General features: G+C 30.4%; 1 protein-coding gene across 1 annotated transcript in view; it reads right to left on the reverse strand.

The window, feature by feature from the left end:
• LOC145331470 (uncharacterized) overlaps positions 1-23932 on the reverse strand; it is a 128635-nt gene that overhangs the window by 43952 nt on the left and 60751 nt on the right. The window contains exons 7-25 of the mRNA XM_080176150.1: positions 22013-22083; positions 21497-21566; positions 20331-20353; positions 19551-19645; positions 18841-18941; positions 17802-17856; positions 16612-16688; positions 15407-15450; positions 10624-10676; positions 9805-10024; positions 8943-9072; positions 8553-8689; positions 8024-8122; positions 7539-7741; positions 7212-7292; positions 3011-3041; positions 2269-2592; positions 1983-2129; positions 1423-1677 (exon numbers count right to left, since the gene is read on the reverse strand). Coding sequence (XP_080032276.1) covers positions 1423-1677; positions 1983-2129; positions 2269-2592; positions 3011-3041; positions 7212-7292; positions 7539-7741; positions 8024-8122; positions 8553-8689; positions 8943-9072; positions 9805-10024; positions 10624-10676; positions 15407-15450; positions 16612-16688; positions 17802-17856; positions 18841-18941; positions 19551-19645; positions 20331-20353; positions 21497-21566; positions 22013-22083 — 2216 coding nt within the window. The remainder of the gene's footprint in view (positions 1-1422; positions 1678-1982; positions 2130-2268; positions 2593-3010; positions 3042-7211; positions 7293-7538; positions 7742-8023; positions 8123-8552; positions 8690-8942; positions 9073-9804; positions 10025-10623; positions 10677-15406; positions 15451-16611; positions 16689-17801; positions 17857-18840; positions 18942-19550; positions 19646-20330; positions 20354-21496; positions 21567-22012; positions 22084-23932) is intronic.

A 23932-nucleotide genomic window follows, 5' to 3' on the forward strand; every position in this document is an offset into this window, starting at 1 on the left:
GGCATTACTGGTAATTTTTTACCCACCTTCAGAAAATGACATTTTTCTCCATGTTCTAATCAACTGACAGAAAAAAACATAAAAACAAATTTGGTTCTTATTAAATTGCCTACATAAACGTATACAATGAAATTTTTGTGAGATGAATTTTAAGGGTACTTTTTGGGTCTCAAAGTCGGACGAAATTTTTTTTTTTTTCAAAATTTTTTCACCTAGGTGTATAAAGATCGACCTACACAAAAATTGGTAAGACCTAGAACTGATCCGTAAGAACCTTTTGAACTAAGAATTGCCCGCTCTTTCCAAATCCGTTGAGAGCTTAAATGTAGAGTTAATATTTTTTTCAAAAATGACCAAAGTTCGCACGGGGTATTTTTCGGTAACGTTGAAAAAAAATTCAAATTCGATTTTTAAGATCAATTTTCAGGTTTTCTTTGGTAAAATCTATAATTCAATATGGGCTTTTTAAGAATTAGGCCAAAAAGTGAATAGAACAGTTTTTTTTATATAAAAAAAATTTATTTTTTAAGAAAATTTTGTGAAAAAAAAATCGAAATTTCTTGTTAAAAAAAAATGATTTTTGACATAGAAGGAATAGTCCGATCTTTATGAAATTTTTTGTGAATAATCCCTATAACCTATACTAATTATGATTATAAATGTTTATGATTATAAATGTTTGACTGGCCGTTTGGCCGTTTTTCATCGATTTTTTTTAGGTTGAAAAGACGTTACCCACAATGCCCCACCATGGGGCATTTATCGGTAATTTCTTTGAGTCCAATTAAGACAAAGTTCTAAAAGTCCTAGGATAATGTCCTATTAGGACCTGATAGTCCTTTCCGTAAGCTTTCTAATGGTCTTGCTCCCATTTAAAAATATTAATATTTACCCCAATTATTTTTCCAAAAACCGAAAAAATTACCGGTAATGCCCCGCCTCACCCTATACAAAATAAAATACTTCCTATTACCTTGTTTGTTTTGTTCAGTGAAAAAAGATTATAACCTAATTTCTACACTAATGAAAAAGTTTGTTAAGGTTAAATAAATAGTAACTGTCTGTTTGGCGCGAAGCGCCAATTTTTTTTTGTTGAGTATTTCTTGATCTTTTTTTTGGGAAACTGGGATAGTTTTGCTTTTTGTAGGGTAGGGGGCAAAAAGGGGCATTTTTGTTGACAAGGGGGGGGCAAAATGGGGCATTTTTCAACATTTAGGGGGGGGGGGGCAGGGGGGGCAATGGCTAGGGGGGGGGCAGGGGGGGGGGCGTTTTGGTCGCTAGGGGGGGCGATTGCCCCAAATGCCCCCTTCGGTTCGCACGCCACTGAATAAGGGGGGGGGGGGGTAGTACAATGGACTTTACATAAATACGTCTTCCCTTAAAATTGACGTGTCAGGTTTATGATTAAAATAGCTGACTTACCAGTGAAGGCAGCTTTTTCAGTAACCTCTCCATCAATCTCGTTAACTTTTTCATCAGTGGTGTTAGCAGTCTCAACTCTTTCAACCGCAGTAGCACTGGCAATATCAGTATTTACAGCTAGAGTAGTTGGGTCAACATTCTCATCCATTTCAGAGATATTTTCATCAACTTGGTTGATCTCAGTAGATTCTTTAACAGCTTCAGCATCTACATTGTTAGCTGGAAGGGTAGTTTCTTGTAGTGTTGGCTCAGTAGCTAGAGAAAAAGAAAAAAAACTAATATTACAAATCAACATAAAAATACGATATTTCCTTAATGAAAACTAAACTTAAGTAGCAAATATTTCCAGTAAGCTCAAAGGATATTATTAACCCAAGAATAAAATCATAATGGGATCGTTAAAACGGTGTTTATGATGTTTAAATTTGCTATTAATTAAATCTATGTGTTGATAATAAGTCAGCCATGACCACTTAAAGCTAGAATTACATCGTCTTGCCAGGTCTAAATAATTTATAACATAATTTTATCATCTAGTTTGAAAATAAATGTCTCAATACCTTGATCTTCGTTGAAAAAATCCGCAACTGACAAAATATTTGGCTGAGTTGTTGTAGCTTCAGCTATTGCTTTTTCAGTGATTTCATTTACTTCATTGTTTTCAATGGTGGTCCCTTCTTTATTGGCGTTCTCTGTTGTAATCATATCTAAAAAATAATAACACATTTACTATATTGTTAAAATTTACTTTATTCCTATTGTTATAATGCAAGAAGGGAGAGAACAACAGTAAAAAAATCAAGTGCCTGACATAACCTTAGCTTTTTGAAAATAAACTTTTCCAACCTTCAATAGAAGAATCCTCAGTTGTTTGTTGGTCAGCCATATTACTGAAAACACTATCATCATCATATTCATCCATCTCTTTGATCATTTCAGTAGCAACGTTTTCGGTCATTTTTTCTGGTGTTGTTTCGACGATTTTTTTAGTTGAATTTTCGAGGATTTTTTCCGTTGTAACTTCAGATATTTTTTCTGTCGAAGTAGAAGTTTTCTGAGATTCTGTGGTTTGATCAACGACCAAAGCAACAACAGATACTTTTTCGTCTTCCATATTTTCAGTAGTTTCTTCTGCCATTTCTATGTTAATTGTAGTTTCTGGGACATCTCCTACAAAAAATTTACAATAAATATAGTTGATAAATATGTATTAGACAGAAAGAATATTAAAATTATAGTCAATTTATATTTAAACTAGCGGCTACGCCCCTGTATTAGCACTTGAGGTGCGGACAGAGGGTGGCAACCTCCTCTCATTTAAGTTATAGTGTCGGTAAAGTAAGAAAAATTGGAAGGGGTATTTGGACGATTTCCCATGGGAGAGTGTGGTACCCTCCTGATGAATAGTTATAAACCTTATCAGGACTTATGAGAAGCAACATTGTAAAGGAGAACCTTATGTACATACAGACACAAATCCTGTTACTTTATAAGGATTTTTAAGATTAAATGTTTAATATTAAAGAAAAACTATTTTAACTCAGTCTTCTAAGAATGGACACTGCCATAATACAGATTTAAAACTTACCCTCAACTTCAATAGCTTCGGTGGAAACATCCTATAAAAATAACACATTAACAAGACAAAAACAAAGATTAAAATTAATTACTAATGATATCTTAATTACCAGGAAAAAGGAATAAAACACACATATTTAATCATAGAAAAAAGTAATCATGAATTAATTACAGAAAATTAATTGCCATTAAAGATTAGTTTTTAGTATTAAAGGGTTAAAACTTAAAAAGAGGTAAATATTTTGGATATTAAGATACAGGGTTAGCAAACTGGAAGATAAATACATCATTTTCATAATTCTTATGAATTAGATTCTTCCTTAGATGTATTACAATTAGTGGTTGAAACGTTTGGACACTCAACTAAATGAACAAACTAATCAAAATTAAACAAGAGTCCCAAAAGTTGTTAAGTCAACAAATAAGAACACGTTATTATTAAACTTTGGGGACTAGGGTAAGAACCGCCCAATGTCTCCCCCCTCCCTGATTATTAACGCATTTTTGCCTTTATTAGAAGCCTACTTAAAATAATTGCAAAATTTGTAATTGAGAACATTTACATTGTCCTAAAATCCAACACAAGAAGCTTCCTTAGGAAGTTGTTAAACACTTTTAAATTTCAACTCAATGTTAAGTTTAGTTATTCTGAAAATATACTATAGCACAAACAATCAGCGAGGGAGGGGTCATTAAATGTTTATTACTCTAGTCCCTAAAGTTTTATAATAATGTTTTCCTATTCGCTGGCTTAACAAGTTTGGGGACTTTTGTTATATTATAATTGGTATGTTCATTAAGTTGAGTGTCTAAACGTTTCTTCCACTAATTGTAATCTACAGAAGGGACAATTTGGGGTATACATAAATTTATTGGCCATTGTCTTATATCTTTAGATCCCTGGTAAACAATGGAAACAAATTTAATTGTGTGTGGTTATGCTATTAGCATTTTCTATACAAAAAAAGATCAAATATACTTAGAGGACTTTCAGTTTTAAATTTCTATACTTTTTAGTTGGAAGTTGAGATATAATTATTATATGACCGCATTTTTAAATCTAGAATATTGTTTTTAATTTTCTCTAAATTTTTTTGCTGAAAGTTTGAAAAGCTCTCCCAATACGATAAATTTGTTATTATGCCCTACTATATATATTATACGCACAAAATTTATCACATTCGTTTTTTCTGGAATAAAACATTTTTTATTTGTACGGTCCTTTTCATTTGTGTCCGTTCTTCGAAGTTCTTAGATGGACATTTATAATTAGTACCATCAGTTTTTACTAAAGTGATAAATGTTTTCATTCAGGAAGGGGGGGGGGGACGTTGGGCTGTTTATAACACTAGTCCCCAAAGATTTAAAATAATGTTTTATTTTTCGTTGGCTATCAACTTTGGGGACTTTTATTTAATTTTGATATTTGGTTTATTAAGTTAAGTGTCCAAACGTTTCAACCACTAATTATAATCTACAGAAGGGGTCATTTTGAGTAACATCATAGGGGGTGTACATAAATTTATCTTTCATTAACTAGATGTTATTATTAGATAGACAAAATAGACTAGTAAAGTTAGTTATGTGTCCACCAGTGATGGACTAGTTGTTATTATTATATAGTCAATATAGACTAGTAAAGTTAGTTATGTGTCCACCAGTGATGGTCTAGTTGTTATTATTAGATAGAAAATATAGACTTGTAAAGTTAGTTATGTGTCCACCAGTGATGGACTATTTGTTATTATTAGATAGACAATATAGACTAGTAAAGCTAGTTATGTGTCCACTAGTGATGAACTAGTTGTTATTATTAGATAGAAAATATAGGCTAGTAAAGTTAGTTATGTGTCCACTAGTGATGGACTAGTTGTTACTATTAGATAGACAAAATAGACTAGTAAAGTTAGTTATATGTCCACCAGTGATGGACTATTTGTTATTATTAGATAGACAATATAGACTAGTAAAGTTAGTTGTGTGTCCAATAGACAATATAGACTAGTAAAGTTAGTTATGTGTCCACCAGTGATGGACTATTTGTTGTGTATAATTATTTCCTTAAGCCTGGGAAATTTTATATCTTCACTAGAAAAAAAGCATTAATAATCAGGATTGGAAGAGATTTGGTAACCAAAAAAAATAAATATAATATTATAATATAAGTATATTGTCCTAATTGTCCATTATGGTCGTATCAATTATACTATTGAAAAAATATTAGAGAACATTGAACTGAAGTACAGTAATGTTTAAGGAAAGTTTGTTTAATTGTTTATAAATGTTGGGAGGGAGGGGACATTGAGCTGTTTATTACACTATTCCCTCAAGTTTTATTTTAACGTTTTCTTATTCATTAGCTTGTCAACTTTGGGGACTTTAATTTAATTTTTATTGGTTTTAGAATACAGGATCAAAGCAATAAATTTAGGATAAAATAAGAATTAAAACATTTTGGCAACTAAAATCTTTTTTTCTCAAATGCCATATTTCTGATATACCAGATAAAACGCATTAATAATCAAGATTGTCAAGCATGAATATATTACAAAGGAGCCTAGCACCATCATTCACTGTACAGTTTTTTGTCGAATGTAATACAAAATCTAATTACATTTATTATTAAGATTATTTTGTAACTAAGATATGTTTGAGAGTAAAAGGATTTCGGACAGCAAATTTTACATATCCCCAAAATGTCTATAAACTTCTTCTTTTTTTTGATGTCTTAAAAACTTTGGGGACTTTTAGTTCATCTTAAATGATAATTGTTTAGTTCAAGCTAACAGCGTCAAACTATTCCACCAATAATTCCAATACATAATGATGAAGGTGTGGAATTATCGTCATTTGAATTTCAAAAATATGTATGTATTTAAACATTACTTGTTAAAAGTTTATTGAGAGCATTGAAATATTTAAATCTTATTGGATTTTGTCCCAATATTTAGTGAAAGAAAAGCCTTACTCCCTGAAAAGCACACACGGGACCGTATAAACAAAACAACATATTATTAAGGAAAGAAAAAACGGTAGTATCCCTCTAGTCGTAAAGTGGACTACAATACCCCCCCCCCCCTCTGCCACCTACATTATAATATTAGATTGCTCCTCTTTCCTTGAGAGTTACTTTTAACCTCCACAGAACTTACTAAATTATTTTTAACCTAACTTAAAAGAAGCCTAAAACATAGAAAATTTTTTGAAATTTAAAAATCTGTAAGAGAAGAGGGAGGGGTATGATTGATCCACCTACAATAAGAGGAAAATTGGAGAAGAGACTGTTATGTTATAAAGACAAATAAATTATGTAATTTAATTACAAATATGTTTTTTTGTTTAAGAAATAAACAAGAATGACAACATTTATAATTTTTAATGAGTTAAATCAACGAAAATAAATAAATAATTTTCAAGGGAATCCTCACAATGAATTTTTAAAGCTTATCTCAAATAGGATAATTTGAAAATTTAGTTGAATAGTTTATTCATGGAGCGAATCTTTGCAAAAAAAAGTTTTTTCATCAGCCGAAAACAGGCGTTAAGGTTGATTAAACAAACGGTCAAAGGTTTAGTAATTGTGAGTTATAGAGTAGCTAAGAATAACTACGTATCAATTAGTTAAAGGTACTAATAACATTATAAAAATAAACAATATAGTAATTTTCTTAATATTACTTTGTTATACAATATTTAAATGAATGGCTAAGCTTGTTTTATTGATAGTGGTACTGTAATACTTTACATAAGGATCAGGGATCTTAAGGGATAGGACAACGGATAATAAATTGATATCAACTTAAAATGATATAGTTATGACACTGCTACAAACCCATAAAGAACCACAAACTAACCAAAGTTTTTAATGTCTTAGATGCTACGAATATGCTGATAGTTATTTTCTGTAATGCATGAAGTTATTATCCTTGTTGAATTGCAATTGTTGCCAGGGAGGAATGGGATATTAAGCTGTTTATTACACTAGTCCCCAAAGTCATATAATAACGTTTTCTTATTCGTTGGCTTAACAACTTTTGGGACTTTTCTCGAAATTTAATTGTTTGGTTCATTGAGTTGAATGTCCAAACGTTTCAATTACTAATTGTAATCTACAGAAGGGGTAATTTTGTGTTTCATTATTGGGGATATACATCAATTTATCGGCCATTGTCTTATCCCTTTAGATCCCAGTATTCTTTCCTTTTTTTTACCTGGTTGTTTTGATCTTGTTCAATCTTGAAAGTTGTCTCCTTTATTCCTTCTGTACTTATTTCAGGGACTGAAGTCACATCCTAAAAAAAATAAAGAATCTGAAACCAATAAATGCCAATATACCAGTTTCGTTTCTGAGGGTCCGAAGGCCCGAGCTAACAAAACTGGTATTAATTCTATGATTTAAAAAAAATATGCGTTGAAAATTGTTTGCAATACGATGCTATATAAGAGTTTTCAGTATGGTTCAGAACTGGCTTTAATCCATACTCCAAGCTAACTGAGAAAAAAAATATTTAGTTTTATTTTATGAATCAAAAATTTACCTTTTGAAATATTTTAGTGTCATCAAGCATCTCGATATCAACGTCCATAACTCTAAAAGGCTCTTCAATCATAGAATCATCATTCACCTCAACCATTGCTTTGTCAGGCATCACGTTGTCAGCTTCAAGTCCAGGGAAGTCATTGATTATATTGTTGACAGTTGTCTCTTCTATATTTTCTGTATTCTCGTTAAATATGTCATCTAGAAATAAATAAATCTGAAAGATACGATGCATCTCTACAATTCAATTAATTAGAAAACACAAAATAATAACTCTTTTTTAAAGAATAGAATTTTGTATGTTTTATTAATTTGTGTTTTTTTCTTTACAGGAGGATTGAGATGGATTGATAGAAAATTTAAAATACAAAAATTATTATGTGCACAAATAGCGCGCAATCTAAAGATCATGATAATTAAAGACAAAATAAAAACAGTAAATTGTTATACAATTACAATATTCTAGATTTTAAGGACATTTACCTTTTTCATAATCTGCATCAAAATAGTCTTGGCTATGTTTGGAATCATCATCTAACATAATTAGATCACTTTCAACAGCTTCGGATAGGATGGAGTTGTCTAAACAAATTGAAACATTTTAATTCTTTAATAATAACAAGCAGCTACGGCCCCGAGAGGCCTCAAGGGGCACTTGAGTAAAGGAAGGAGGGAACGATTATCTACTTTACAATTTATTTTTTTTTAAGAAAAAAAAATAGGGGGTATTTTTCTTGCAAGGACGATTTCTATTTGGAGGGCTGCTGTACACTTACACAAAATTGTTATAACCTTCTCTGGTAGATAATATGCGTCACAGCGGTTATCGAGATACTTTGGTACAAACACACAGACAGATGACACCTTGTTACTCTTATATATAGAAAGATATATTATGGGTTTATATTTCGTTAAAAGCCATTAAAAGTTTTGATGGAAACCTGGATGATCAGTACCTGCAGATTTGAAGGCGTCCTGGAGTCGCTAGGAAAGCAATGTTTATATATCTTACCTGAATCTACTAGGATATGTTCAGTTGTTTGTGTAGTACTCATAGTAGTGGTTGTAGTTGTAGTGGTAGTTTCTGTGGTAGTTGTAGTTGTAGTAGTTGGACGTAATACAGGTCGCAAGCGGTCAATCAAGGAATTTCTATTACGAATGCTTGAATTAATTGATTTTATAAGATTTTACAAGACAAAAAGAAAGAAAAAAATATATTTAATGATAGATATTAAATAAATAAATTTTTATAGGTAGATAGATGGTAACTTAAAAATGATAGATAAGTAGATGGTAAGATAAGATAGATTAACAGAAAAATAGATAGTTAGATTGGGTAAATATATTTAACGTTTTTTTTTATTTAATTAGATAATTAAATGAAAAAATCAAGTCTCCGTTCCTTGGTCGAACATTTTCTGTGGTAGATTTTTCAGTTGTTTCTTCATTGTTCTGGAAATTTTGTAGGAAAAAATTGTGTGAAATTACTGGTTCGGGAGAGAGGGCAAATGGAGCATTGGTGCTTATTTCATCTGGATAAAAAAACAATTACAAATATTAATACTTTAAAAATCTTTCTCATATTCATTCGAATCCGGTGGATAGGAACCGGTTCTCATCCATACAAAAAAAACTATGTCTAGCATCGTATTATATCCAGCTTTCTACGAATATAAAAATGTACAATCATAAGATTAAAACCAGTTTTTTTGCCCGTGCCTTCGGCACCTCGGGGCTAAAAAAACTGGTTTTAATCTTATAATTGTACATTCTATATCCGCGGAAAGCTGTTTATAATACGATGCGAGAAATAACTATTGCAATCTGCAGGTCTCTTAAGGGATAAGATAATAGACAATGAGAGTCATGTGAAGGAAACGAAGTTGCGGGTTTCATCGTATTTTCACTGTAGCTTTTATCTTATTTCTAGCCCCCGCGGGGAGCTCTAACCCTGCAGGGCAATCACCTAACCAAAAATAATATTTCAAAAGCTACTGGGAAAATACGACGAAACCCGCAACTTCATTTCCTTCACATGACCCGACAATTATAATGATAAACAAAATAACCCTTACTGTACGTTAAAATTATTGGTTTCAAAGTTTGGAACCAACCAATCAATCAAAAGAGCTAATGAATGGGAGATAACACTTTATGTACCAGTAAATTTACAGGTCAATGATTGTGACTCAATGATTAATATCTAAAAAAATATAAAAAAAAGATATGCACAAATTATTTCGAAGCGTCCAATATAAAACTACCTTCTTCCATTTTCTCCATTGTGGTAGTTGTAGTTGAGGATAGAGTAGAGGTGCTTTTACCCATAACAGTCGTGGATGTTGCAGATTCTTTCAATTTTATTTCTGTTTCAATATTCTCAATTTCTCTTAGGATTTGTTCCCGCTTGTCCTCTATCATTTTCAGATCTGATTCAAGTGGCAGAGGAATGCATTGGCCCAGTGCACTGTCAAATTCTTCTCCCTAATGAGACAATTAATGTTATACCTTCATAAGTAGCGCTTTAATAACAACAGTAAGTAAGATAATATTAAGCTTACTTTTACTAAGAACTTGTAATAATAATCTGTTTTTTTTTTAAATACTAAAGGCGATGTTACTCAAAATTTGTGTGCTTTGCTTTTATAGATTATGTATTTCTTAGTTTAACAGTCGTATCCCAGTTAAGGGCTGAAAAAGCCGTCAATGTGTTTTTCTCATTTTGAACCCCTATCTTTTGGAATTGATGTAAATCCTTATACTAAAGTAACAGGATGTTTATTTGTGTGTGTCTGTGTGAGTATCTGTGTGTACCGAAGGATCTCGCTAACCGCTGAACCGATCGGGTTCTCCTGGTTCCCGGGAAGGTTTATAACTATTTTGAGGGAGAGTACCACCACCCTCCCAAGAGAAATGACAAAAAAAATCGAATTTTTTTTTTAAATATGGGAGACTTCAACGTAAAATAAAGAGGTATCGTACTAAAGAATTATCGTATAGAGACTTTAACAAACAAAAACATTTAAAGTGCCACTAAAGGCCTCTAGGGGGCGTATCCGCTAGTGTAGAATAAAATGACTTACCTCTTGGCAATCACAGTAGAAGATTGTGCTTTTGTGGTCGAAATTACATCCTTCTGTTTTCATAAGTTTAGCATTATCATCATTTATTGTTATATGTTCATTTGATAACCTTGATAATGGAAAATTTGTCGGTAAGTCCTAACTGTGCATGGTAAAATAATCGGCGCCTTTTAAGTGCCAAGATATTTATCTTACCCTAATTTTCAAATGTTTTCAATCCAATGGACAATCAAAATATATTATTGTTAAAAAGGTTTATATTTGTGGCTTATGTTAAAAGTTGACTAAACACTAATTGAAAAATCTGCTAGAATATAAATTTTACATTGCATTGGGACAATTCTTGTGTCTGATTTGCCAACTTGGGTAATAAATCTTTCACCCTAACCACCCGAATTTCAATAAACAAAAGGGTAGTTGCATGAAGTGCATTTAGCAAGTTTGATTGCAAGCATAAGTTACAAGAATACTATCTGACATATATAATTTTGTATTACAATAAATAGCAATCAATTCTTTACCTCCAAAATAGTCATCATGCTGTTTTTGAAAACATGACAGCCATTTATGTTGAATTTATCAAAAAAAATTGATTTTTAAGTCTTGGTATTTTAAAAACTACCTGGTAGAAAATTGAAACTCTTTTGAATAAATGTTCTATTGTCTATAGATGTATTTTAAACTATTGAACAGAAAAAATATGCAGTTCACTAAATTTAAGTTTAAATGCACTTCGTGCAACTACCCCTTCAAAAATGACGTAATAAACAGGGATCTAAAGGGATAAGATAACGGCAGATAAATTTACGTACATCCCCAATTATGATACACAAAATAATCCTATCTATAGATTACACTTAGAGGTTAGAATATTGGACACTCAACTAAATGAACCAACTAATAAAAATTCAATAAAAGTCCCCAAGTTTGTTAAGTCAAAGAATAAGAAAACGTTATTGTAAGACTTTGAGGACTAGTGTAATAAACTGCCCAATGTCCCCTCCCTCCCAGCTTAATGAACCAATTATTCTAATGTATGTAATGTGTTATAAAAGTCCTTCCATGCGTGTCAAAGTGCTTAGTAAAAGTAAGAAAAATGAAAATTAGAAAGCAAAAAAGTGTTTAAGGAAATGAATAAATGTTGCAAAGTGTGTTTATAAAGTGTTTCCAAAATCCTGCGAAATTGGTAAAAAAAAGAGAACAACACAGACATACGGACATAAAACTACTTATAAAAGAATTGATTAATGATGGCAAACCAAAAGAGAAAAAAAAGGGAAATGAATAATTAAATAAGTAATAATAAACTTTCAGCCAAATAAAAAGGGTTTGCTAAAATGTGTAGATTTAAAAAATGGATTTATTATTACTTAGATCTTACACCAGATTATCATAAACTTTAATAAAGGAAAGCTTTTAGCGGGTTAAAAAGCTATCCCCCACTTTACCCTATCAACTGGATGAACGAATTGACCGATAAATGACAGGTTAAATAGCAACCTACATTAACAATAATTTTCCATAAAATCCACGTATATTCACCTACATCCATTCTTCAAATAGAGCTTTATTTTTGTTGTTAACAAGAAACACTTCATCCAAGGGGATGGCATGAGTCAAAAGGTTCGTTAACCTGCTCCTTCCGGTTAGAATTCTAAGAATATTATAATTATTCAATATCGACACTAAGCTTTTAAAAGGAAATTATAATTGCTCGTAAATTAATTTTAAAAGATTGATATATACAGAATTTTTTTTTGTTTTGTTTTGTTACATTTGCTCATCCTTTTTTAAAAAAAATTTCTTGGTCAAACTTTTACTTAAAGACTGATCTGCAAAGCTGCACCTATACTGAAGTTTTTTTCTAGAGCAAATGATTTAATAACTTGTTTAATTTGACCGTCCAACTTTCAAAAAATTTACAAAAAATCAATCAAAAGTTTGCCAGTTTCAATTTGTGTTTTGTTAATTTATTTAAACTGCCCTACTTTGCATTTAATTAACCTTGTATAAACATATATCCTATTTATTCACTTTATTTGTTATCAATGTGTAACCATAGGGAATTTTAATTCTTTTTTTTATATGTAAAAATGCCTATAAAGCATATATTAAGTAATAATTGACTTAAAATGCATATTTTGATAAATTTTAATTGCTATTTTTTGTTTAGTTCCGGATGATGAGGGCAGTTTTGCCCTCGAAACGTTGAATAAATTTAAAAGTTTGGTGCCTTGAGTTTTTCATTCTGAGGATTTTACATGTTGGGTCCGTTAACCATTCGTCTTACTTACAGAATAGTTATTTATCGCATTGTATTATAGAAATATTTCCGCGGATAAAACATTAACAAATTGAAGATTGAAACCTGTTTTGTTAGACCCGAAGTCCCATGTTATCAAAACTGATATAAATTTTATCCTTTTAAAAATATTCTTGGGAAATTTTGTGTAATACGATGCAATACATGATTTTTAAGTATGACTAAGAGCTGATTCGTATCCGTCGGATATTAATCGGTTTCGAAGCTATACTTAAAAAAAAACTATATTCATTGGTGGACATTTCAATAAATTTGGTTTATGATCAGCTTTAAAACGTTCCAGAGCTAACTGTTCAAATTGTACTGTTTTTAAATTCTCTTTAAAATTTATAAATTCTTCAAAAGTTCAAAAACATTCCATAATTAAATGGTAAAAATGTACTGTTTTCAATTACTCATTATTAAATTTATAACTTCTCCAAAAGTTTATTTTCCTGAGAATATTATAAATAAAATTTGAGTAAAGTAAAACTTCCTATTTAAAAAGTTATTAAAAATACATTATTTTTGTAGAATTGATTAAGATAAATTTCCCTTAGATTATTAATGAAGAATAGTTATTTATCGCATCGTATTATAGATAGCTTTCCGTGGATAATAAAATGAAAAAAAAAGATTATTATTAGTTAATAATATGATAAGATACTTGATTTTCAAACAAATTATAATCCAGCGGTTTCAAATCCATACTGGAAAAGCTAACTTGCCTATCATTAAAAATTTATATTATAAGCGCAAACAGTGGCGTCCAAGCGTTTATATTTGGGGGTTGGGGTAAAAATTTGAAAATAAAATTTTTTTTTGGGGGGGTAATCTTTATATCATAGAGGGAAGCTTTTTTATTTGGGGGGGGGGGTAAAATTTAAAACTCCAAAATTTTTTTTGGGGGGGGGGGCTAATCACCCCTTTACCCCCCCCCCTGGACGTCTATGAGCGCAAAACCTTTACAGTTAACAGTCTGTCTGTTCTTCTGTCAGTACGTACGACTGTCTGACCAAATCTTATACGCAAAAACGTTAATATTAGGGTAGATACGGCTTCCACTAAAGGTAGAAAAGCCTAACTAAAAAATAAGGCATGGGTGATCTTGCACATAAGTTTAACACTTTCTTTATTCTTAGTGTATTACACTTCATTGCTCTTTTTTAAATAAAAAATGTTATTTTTTCATCTTGTTGCATTACTTGTGGATATAGTTCTTGTTAAAGACCCTTCACAGAAAAAAAAATCCACTAAAAAGCATAAAGGCATAAAATTATTACAGGGGAAAGAGTAATTATTTAAACATCATAAATTCATTATTAGCTTTCTAAACACTTTTCTATATTAGGGGGGGAAGGAGTTTTGAAAATTGAAAATCAACAGAAATAAAAGGAAATAGTGTTTTATAGAATTTGACAAAACTACTAGAAATTGTTTCCATCTAGGTATTCTAATTGATTTTAATGTGAAATTTCATTATTAAAAGTTTATTAATAAGACAATGGGCGAAAAATAAATTGATATGTTGTTGGAAACGTTGCTTGGTTGCACAACCCAGTAAATGTAATAAATGTCAAAGTACATAAGGTAATTAAATGAGGCAGTGTTTATAAAATTTTGAGGACGCATATTACTTTTAGTCTAATGTTCCATCCTTCTCTGGGAAAAATATATTAGGCGAAATCTTTAAAACTTTCAAAAAAAGATAATACAAATGTGTTTGATATCTCCACAGGGCAAAGTAAGTTTTTGATAGGCCAAAAAAATAGAATTTGGGCCAGATTTGATCATTTGAAATTGAGCTATTAGGTCTTTATGTCTAAAAGTTTAAACACTGGTTAAAATCTTTAACATCCGGGTGGTGTAAAGAATTACTAATTTATCAATAATTCCCAAACACATTGTTTCAACATTACTCAACAAATTGTTAAACAATAATACAAATTTCCAAAGTGTATAAATACATACTTGTTAAAAAATACATAATCCTTTTATTTTTTTCATCCTTTTATTTGATTTATTTTATCTCTTTAACAGCCCTTTATTATATCCGGGAAGGGGAAAGACTGTTAATTACACTGGTACCCAAAGTTTTATAACCACATCTTATTCGTTGGCTGAACGCTTTGCTTATCTTATTGAATTTTTTTTTGGTTGGTTTCATACTAAAAGTGTCTAAACTCTTCAACTAATCAATCAAATCTAAAGAAGAGGTAGTTTTGTTTATTACCATTGGGGTTGTCCGTTTATGTCCATTGACTTATCCTTTTTCTTATCTTTGAAATTATAGAGTAACCTCGCTTCTTTGGTAAAAATATTGTTAAATGAAGTGTGAATAAAGTAGATTTCTCCAATCATTTGATATCAACATTTCACAAGAGGTTATTTGATAGGATAGATTTTAATTCTAATGAAAAGTCTATGTTAGACAACTTTATAAAAACCACAATAAAAAATAATAATAATAATGCAGCTTTCCTTTGCAATCCATTATACCACAGCTGTTGCCTACCATTGAGATCCTAAGAAAAAATTTTAATTTTGGTAATTTTAAATTTCTTTTTTTTTGATAATTCAAAAGTTTGATATTTGTTTGTTTAATAATGAAACGGAAAAGGGCATTCTGCACCTTTCAACAGTTAGGGAGTTGAATCTATTTTTATAGAAGCAGAAATATAATCTATGATTATGGTTTGGACCCTCTAAAACTGTAATCTACCTTTCCACTTTCCCCTCTCTTGGTGAAGATATCTTCAACGCCGATACGATTTTTGAAATGTAAGATTCTACTTTCCCTTCTCTTGGCGAAGATATCTTCAACGCCGATATGATTTTTGAAATGTAAGATTCCACTTTCCCCTCTCTTGGTGAAGATATCTTCAACGCCGATATGATTTTTGAAATTTAAGATTCCACTTTTGCCTCTCTTGGTGAAGATATCTTTAACAAGAGAGACAAAAGTGGAATCTTATATTTCAAAAATCGTATCGGCGTTGAAGATATCTTCACCAAGAGAGGGGAAAGTGGAAGGGTAGATTACAGTTTTAGAGGGTCCAAACCATAATCATAGATTATATTTCTGCTTCTATAAAAATGGATTCAACTCCCTAACTGTTCAAGGGGACGGGAAATGCTGCTGTTTATAAGGCGATAACGTCAGGTCCAACAGATATCAATAACTAGCAATGTTACATGATAACACCAATCAAACAACCAACCATCTAATGGCACGATCTTTGTCTGAATGTCCTAATTGTTTGTCGCAGACATATCTTAAGTTTGGCATAATTTTTAATGTCTATAGTATGAAGCCAGGTTATCAAGACTCAAACCCGACATCTTTTTTTAAGTTCAGATTTTCATCTAATTATCTAACCAGACCCTTTTTCCCCAAAGTTTTTAATTCAGTTATCTATCCCTTAAAATTAAAATCAAAATTAAAAGCTGAAAACCTTTTCTGTAATCTAAATTCCTAAAACTTTTCTGTACAATTTCTTTTCCTGGTTACTTCTATTACGCTTCGATTCGATGCAGGAAAAGGATATAACCAACAAGCGAAAAAATCTAAAATTCTACTATATGTTGCCCCCCAACAACAGCTGAAAATCACGTATAGCTTTCTTAATTTTTTCGAATTAACTATGTTTTTGATATAAGCTAGATTCGATGAATAAAAATCTTACCTAATGCTTTCTTCATTGCTTGAATACTGGCTGAATATTTTGCCACCATTTTCGTGAATTTCACCACTCAAAATTTCCTAAATATTAGAAAGAGTTGAAGAGAAAATGGGCATCAAAGATATATAAAATTAAATAATGTTATTGTATGCTTAAACATACTTTATTTTTATGAGAATCGAACTTAAAAATTTATTTTTAGCCAGATATTTTAAGGGATAAGACAATGAAATTGATGTTTTTGGACACCCTAATGATGATGAAAAAACTAGCCCATCTGTAGATTACCATTATTGGTTGAAAAGATTGGTCACTGGTAGTTTAAACCAACCAATCAAGATTTGAGTTGCAAAGATGGACGAGCAAACCTTAGTTATTTACTAGGTATCCTTTTAATACGTAAATGACCTAAAAAACCATAAATTTAAAAGTTTGCTGAAACATGCTCAAGGAGAGAGGAGACATTGGGCTGTTTATTATACTCGTCCACAATGTTTTCTTATTCGTTGCCTAAAAAACATTAAAGACTTTTTTGTATTTTGATTGGTTGGTTCATTATGTTAAGTATCAAAACGTTTTAACAATTAATTGGAAGTGATAATTTGGTTTATCATCATTGGGAAATACATCAACTTATTGGTCATTGTCTTATCCCTTTAGATCCCTGAAACATACTACATAGATTTTGTACATTTATTTTAATTAAATCAAAAAAGATATAGAAATAGAGTACACTATATAATTAGCAGGAAAAGGATTATTAGTCAAAATTAAATATTCTGTCTGTGAATATATGAAATCATGATTTTTTGTACATTTTAGTTATTTTGATGAGTTGTACATTAAGCGTAATAATCCAGGAGTTTTTACTTTATGAAATACTAAAGTATACGCTCCTAGAGGCTTCTAGGGGTATTTAAGGGAAAGGGAGGAGGGGAGTTGACACTCCGCCTTAGATTTTAGTTTTGATAAGAAAAGGTTATTTTAGGGTACCCTCCCCCAAAATAGTTGTAAACCATGCCTGGATCTATAAGAAGCTTCACTTTAAAGGATTCTTTGTTACAAATACACATACAGTAGAACAGACATCCTGTTACCTTTATATAAAGATACACTAAAGTTCTTAATTCATCTTTTAATTTTGATACAACAACTCTACTAAGAATCTAAAAGTAGTTATTTAATGACAATACCTGCAGTGAGGTAGCGTTCACACCCTCTTCATCTTCAGGCCAGGTCACCAGAAATCTAAAATAAAGAATTTTTAGATCAAATACGCATTAAAAAATACAAAAAAATGCACATATAAAGTTGTTAAAGCAAAAGTATTTTGGAAATCAATTTATAATTTGTTTAAACACGTAAACAAGATTTTTTCTGGCATAAAATATTCTAAGCCAATGAAGAAATAAGATTAGATGACTTATTTCTGAGAGGGGTAAGTCAGTTAATAAAAAAAACTGTATATTTTTAATAGCTTGTTATGTCAGTAATATTCAGTTTACGTATTGTAATTCACTGTGGACAATTTTTTTAGTTAATTACCTTTAGAAATATTCTAATGAGATTAAAGATTTAAAAACTTTTTTTATCAACTGTTTTACTTATATTTTTTTAAATGTTCATTTAAATAAAACACATGCTTTAAACAAAGACTTCTAATATCCTTATAAAACAAAATATTATTATTTCTAGATAGTTGCTGTTATTAGGGGCTCTGTGTTCCAAAAGTGAAGTTCTTTATAGTGCCCATAAAAATGACGTCATACGAAGCTAGTAAAAGTGGCGGCACAGATTAACCAATGAGAGGCCAGTATAAATTTTAACATTTGTCAATTACAGTGTATATTGGCCTCTCATTAGTTAATTTTTTTGATGTCATAAGCTGTGCCGCCACTTTTACTAGCTTCACGCCATACCTACCAACTATTGGTCAATTAAAATGTATTCTGACCTGCCATTGGTAATTTAATCTGGGTATGGGCCTGTCATTGTAGTGGATGACGTCATTTTTTTATAGGCTCTATAAAGAGCTTCTCAAAAGTTATTGAAAGACAGAAAAATAGCCTAAAACTATCCTGGGTCTTATAAGAAATCGAAATCTCAAGCTACAGAAAAAAGTCTTTACCAATTACTTTACATATATTAAGATTGCCATGCTTTTTTAGATAATGGTGCGATCATTAATTTTCAAAATTAAAACTTTTCTAAAACCTTGATAAAAAAGCGTACCTTACAATAACACCATCTGGTTGAAAACCTTGAACAACAACGCTAAAGTTCTGCGAAGTTTTATGATGAAGGAGGCGGGAGAGTCCAAATTCTACATTTTCCTAGATTTTAACAAGTTTAATGATTCCCGGATTTTTTTTTCTAGCAGAGAAGCTACATTATAAGTAACCATTTTTGTTTGTCAGTCCATTAGTCCGTCATTTGCATTGCAATTCTGTGCACCTCAACGATGATTTTTTTAGCAGTACATTTTAGTAATTAATGAGGTCAAAATCTGTATTAATAGGCAGAATTTTCAATATCCTAAACGAGGTATTTTTATGATTACTGTATTTTTAAAAAAGTTAGTGAAGTTTTTTGTAAAGTCATTCTTAATAATTACAAAGAGTTTATAACTGATATGGAAGAAACTATACTTGTTTTTTTCTGACATAGTAGATTAACTATTTTTAAATCTTTAAACTTGTACATATATAAAGTATAAAACTTCTTTGTACCTTTTAGTTTTTAAAAACAGTATATTAATAAAACAGACTAAGATTTTTTATACTAAACTTTAAATAAGATAAATCTTTCCTATGAATTAAATTTGAAATAGTGAACTTCAACTTTAGACTTTATTCTTGTAGTAATTTCATCGGAAATGTTTGTTTGACGATCTGTTAAGCTTCGCTTTTATAGATGTTTGTCCTTGTTATCTAAATAATTACCTTAACTACTTTGTATTGTAAAGAGCTTTTATTGAGTAAATCATCGGAGAATACCATATTGTCCAAAGACATCTTCAATTCCAAAGCGTTTGGCACTAAAAATAGGGTGAGATGAATAAAATAAATTTGAAAGGTCTCGATCCTTTGAAAAGGGTGCGTGTGTTGGTTAGTAAATAACGTAACACAGTATCTATGTGTTCTGTACAGTATACACGCAGTTTCTCTTTTTCCCATCATATTGTCCTTTCATAGTTGAAAGTTACAAAAATCGAATTCGGATTAATCAAAAAACATATTATTTGCGAAAACAGTAAAAGTGTCGAACTATGACGTCAGAAAAATTAACAATTAACCAATGAGAAGCCAGTATTCACAATGGTAAAATATATAGCGGCCTCTCATTGGTTAATTGTTAATTTTTTCTGACGTCATAGTTCGACACTTTTACTGTTTTCATTTTTTGCCATTTTGAAGACACTTAAACAGGGATCTAAAGGGATAAAACAATGGCCAATAAATTAATGTACAGCCCCAATGATGATTCACAAAATTTCCCCTTCTGTAGATTACAAATAGTGATGGAAACGTTTGGACACCTAACTTAATGAACATAATAAAAGTTCCAAAGTTGGTATGCCAACAGAAAAAACGTTATTATAAAACTTACAGGACTAGTGCAATAAACAGTGTAATGTCTTAACACACTTCTTAAAAAAATAAATATCATCTAAAAAATTGATCTAAGGAATTCTAGAATACTAAGCCACAAAAAATCACTACCTGTGTCGTTATTGGCTGGCACACTGATGCAACAATTCATTTTTCCATCAAGATTTTGAACAAAGAATTGTTTGTTCTAAGAAAATTTAAATGTAGCATTAACGTGTTTCTATGTATGCGTTGCATTCTAAATAAATTCTTAGGTAGGTGTTTATTAGGGAAGGTTAGAGCAAATTAATAACAGGACAGTTATCCTAAAATATAAAGTAGTAAGTTTTTTTAAAGGTTTTTGAAGTAGTATTTCGATTGGGTTGTATATTTAAGGGAAAATTAAGGATATTTTGAGGTAGGTGGTTTAATGCTATTTTCCTGACATTCCCTCCTTCCCTTGTGGCTAGGGGCCAAAAAGCGTAACAATAAGAAAACTATTAATATGTTGTATTAAAAATAAAGAAACAAGGATGACAACATCCATAAAAGCGAAGCACTGAAACGGTAGGACAAACGGACATTAACACTTGTATAGTGTCTGAACTGAATAAGCAGAATATAAAGTATAAGAGTCTTTGCAAAATTGTAAGTAAATTTGTTGGAAAACAGCTTGATACAGGATAATGTTTATGGACATACTTACATTTTTAGGACTTGATTATAGAGATGCTTCGCTTATAACAATGTACTTTGTAGTCTTTGGAATCAGTATTTCAAAAATCAGACCAATCAGATAATTTATCACATAAAAATTTAGTTTAAAAATCAACATATTTAAAATGGACGTACGGACATTCTGGTAATGATTATAGATTTGCTTCGCTTTTTAAATTGTACCTAACTACTACAGGAATCATCATGCTAAGTTTGAAATCGATAGGACAATTCTAACATGCCTAAATTAACGAATAAAAGCTATCTATCTCGGACGAAAAATCAACATGTTTAAAATGGACGTACGGACATTCTGGTAATGATTATAGAGTTGCTACGCTTTCTAAATCGTACCTAACTACTACAGGAATCATCATGCAAAGTTTGAAATCGAAAGGACAATTCTAACATGCCTAAATTAACGAATAAAAGCTATCTATCTCGGACGGACGTACTGACGGACGGACCTACCCTAATTATAGAAAAGCTTCGCTTTTAAAAATCCGATAAAAATGGGACATGTATCACAAATAATTTCATCATATTTATCTCTTTTATATAATGATGGAAATGAATGTTTCCTGTTTTCTTTCAGATTTCTCCCAGATTTTTCCACGGATTTCTTATTCATACTCGGGTCTATTTCTCCAACTTTAAAAAGAATGATTAAATTAATTTAGGGAGAAAGGGATAAGACAATAAAAGATAATTTAAGTTTCTATCTTCCATATGAAAAGTTCTGAGAAGGTTGGAAAAGGGTTTTTAATATAATGAAATGAGAGATTAAAATTAACACAATCAAATGCTTTGTTAAGGTTAAAGTGTTGCTGAAAGTAATTAATACAGGTGAATAAAATATACATCCAAAACGATCCGTACTATTTCAAACTACCAAAGGCATTTTAACATAAAATCGGGGGGGGGGGGGGCTGTTAATTGATTGTCTATTGCCATTTTTGATAGATTTCTATATGGTCACTGTCCTTTATTTATCCTTTGATAGATTTCATTTTAATCCTTATATAATATGTTCTTCAGTTGGACGGATAGACAAAACCCTAGTTATAGGGTAGCTGCGCTACTATAAACAGACTTACTTCCAATAAGAACAGCAACTACAGCAGCTCCAGCCAGCAGGGTTAGAGTTAGGGACCAACATAACACTTTTCTGTAAAATCAACACAAGTTTTATATCATTTCAATTTTGATTTTCAACATGATAATTTTCTACGATCAGTCAAATCTTTTTCTATTTTGTGTTATTATCAATTGAAACAATATATCTTACAGGTTTTGTTTCTTTGAAGCAAATACTATAATCTTTTAATATATGTAATTGAGAAATGTGAATATAATTATTCTAACCTTCTTTTCTAAACAATTTTAATAATTTAAAGTTTGATTTTCTCTATTCTGACTGTAAATTATCATACTATTTAATTTTCATCATAATATGTAGTTACAACTTATTGACATTACTGTGATAATTATGAAGATTATTGTCTTTTTTTGTAGACAAATAAAACAGTCACTGGTATTTTAAAACTTTACTCTAAAAATACAACAAGGTATAAGAATAAAAAGTAGTAGAAATTACACTTACAAAATCTATTTTCTTTGTATTGTTTCACAGGGTGGCTTACATTAATTGGCTCAAATACAAACAAAAATTAGACTTGTTGGGAAGGGGAAAGGATAAATATTAAAAGATTTGTAAAAGCTATCAATGGAGTTCAAATGTTGTTTTTTTTTTTGGGGGGGGGGGGAGGAGTTGGAAGGGTAATTTTGTTATGTTTATCTAAAAATTTTTTGGTGCTATATATAGGTTATATTCTTTTTATGGGGGGGAAATAATCCCCTTGGACGAACTTAGTATTTCGTAGTATTTTAAATTCCTGATTCTTTTTGAATTTTAAAAAAGTTACTTTTTTATATAATGCAACTTGTATTTATATTTGAATGAATAAAATATGTCACTAATATTGCACTAAATACCTCATCCAGAAAATATTTTTGGTGTTCACAAAATCCCGCTAAAGAAAGTTATAGTAGATAAAGGAAAATGTTTCCTCTGTGAAAATTAATCAAGCTTTAATTTTACAGTTTTTAGGTCTTTTTTGGCGTGTTATAAACTAATTTAAAACTAAAAGTAATATTAGGAAAATTGAAAAATACTAATTATATATTGTTTTTCTGTGAAGTATAGACGGATTAATTTGTTAAGTGTTTAACAATGTAACAAAAAGAAAATAAATCTGAAGCTATTTTACTTTTATATACATACATATATATAGTTCTACCCAAATTCATTAAAATATCTGCCCAAAGATTCTTCAATTATCTCACAAAAAAACTTTTAAAAACCATACATAAAATATTTTTTTGTTATAACAATGATAATTAGAATTTCGTTGTATTGAGTGGAAATTAATAATAATTATGATTATGTATTATAAAAAAAATACGCAAAAATAATTATAAGTTAATGACAATGAATAATTTAGTTTTTTTTAATGTTAACAATTGGAATAACTGGAATAAATATTCCAATATTTTTATTAGAACAGAACACTTTCATGGCTATTATTAAATATATATTTCTTAAACACAGAATTTGTCACGTACTACGTAAGGTCTTTGTCATTGTCAAATTAATACCTATTTTTTTTACTTTTTCTGAGCTTCAAAATTTATGGATGTTGTCAATTTTCTTTAAATCTTCTTTAAGATGTAAGACTTTAAACTAAGTTTAATTTATTCAAAATTATCTTCTAGTCGACCGCTTTACTAATTACAGTAATTTTAAAAGTAAATAAAAAAATCTAGGGGTTTTTTGATAATGAACATTTGATAATTAATATTTATGTGTAGCAATATGCAGGGATGTAAGGATAGGGCAATACACGAAAAAAAGTCTTCTCACAAATTCAAAGTGTAAAAGTGTAAAAGTGTAAAAATGAAAATAAGGATGGGGTAATTTTTCGTTTGTTATTTTATGTCAAGTAAGGTAAGGTTAT

This window comes from Acartia tonsa, chromosome 11, assembly GCF_053477335.1.
Source record: "Acartia tonsa isolate MP-2025a chromosome 11, ASM5347733v1, whole genome shotgun sequence".
Classification (NCBI taxonomy): Eukaryota; Metazoa; Arthropoda; class Copepoda; order Calanoida; family Acartiidae; genus Acartia; species Acartia tonsa.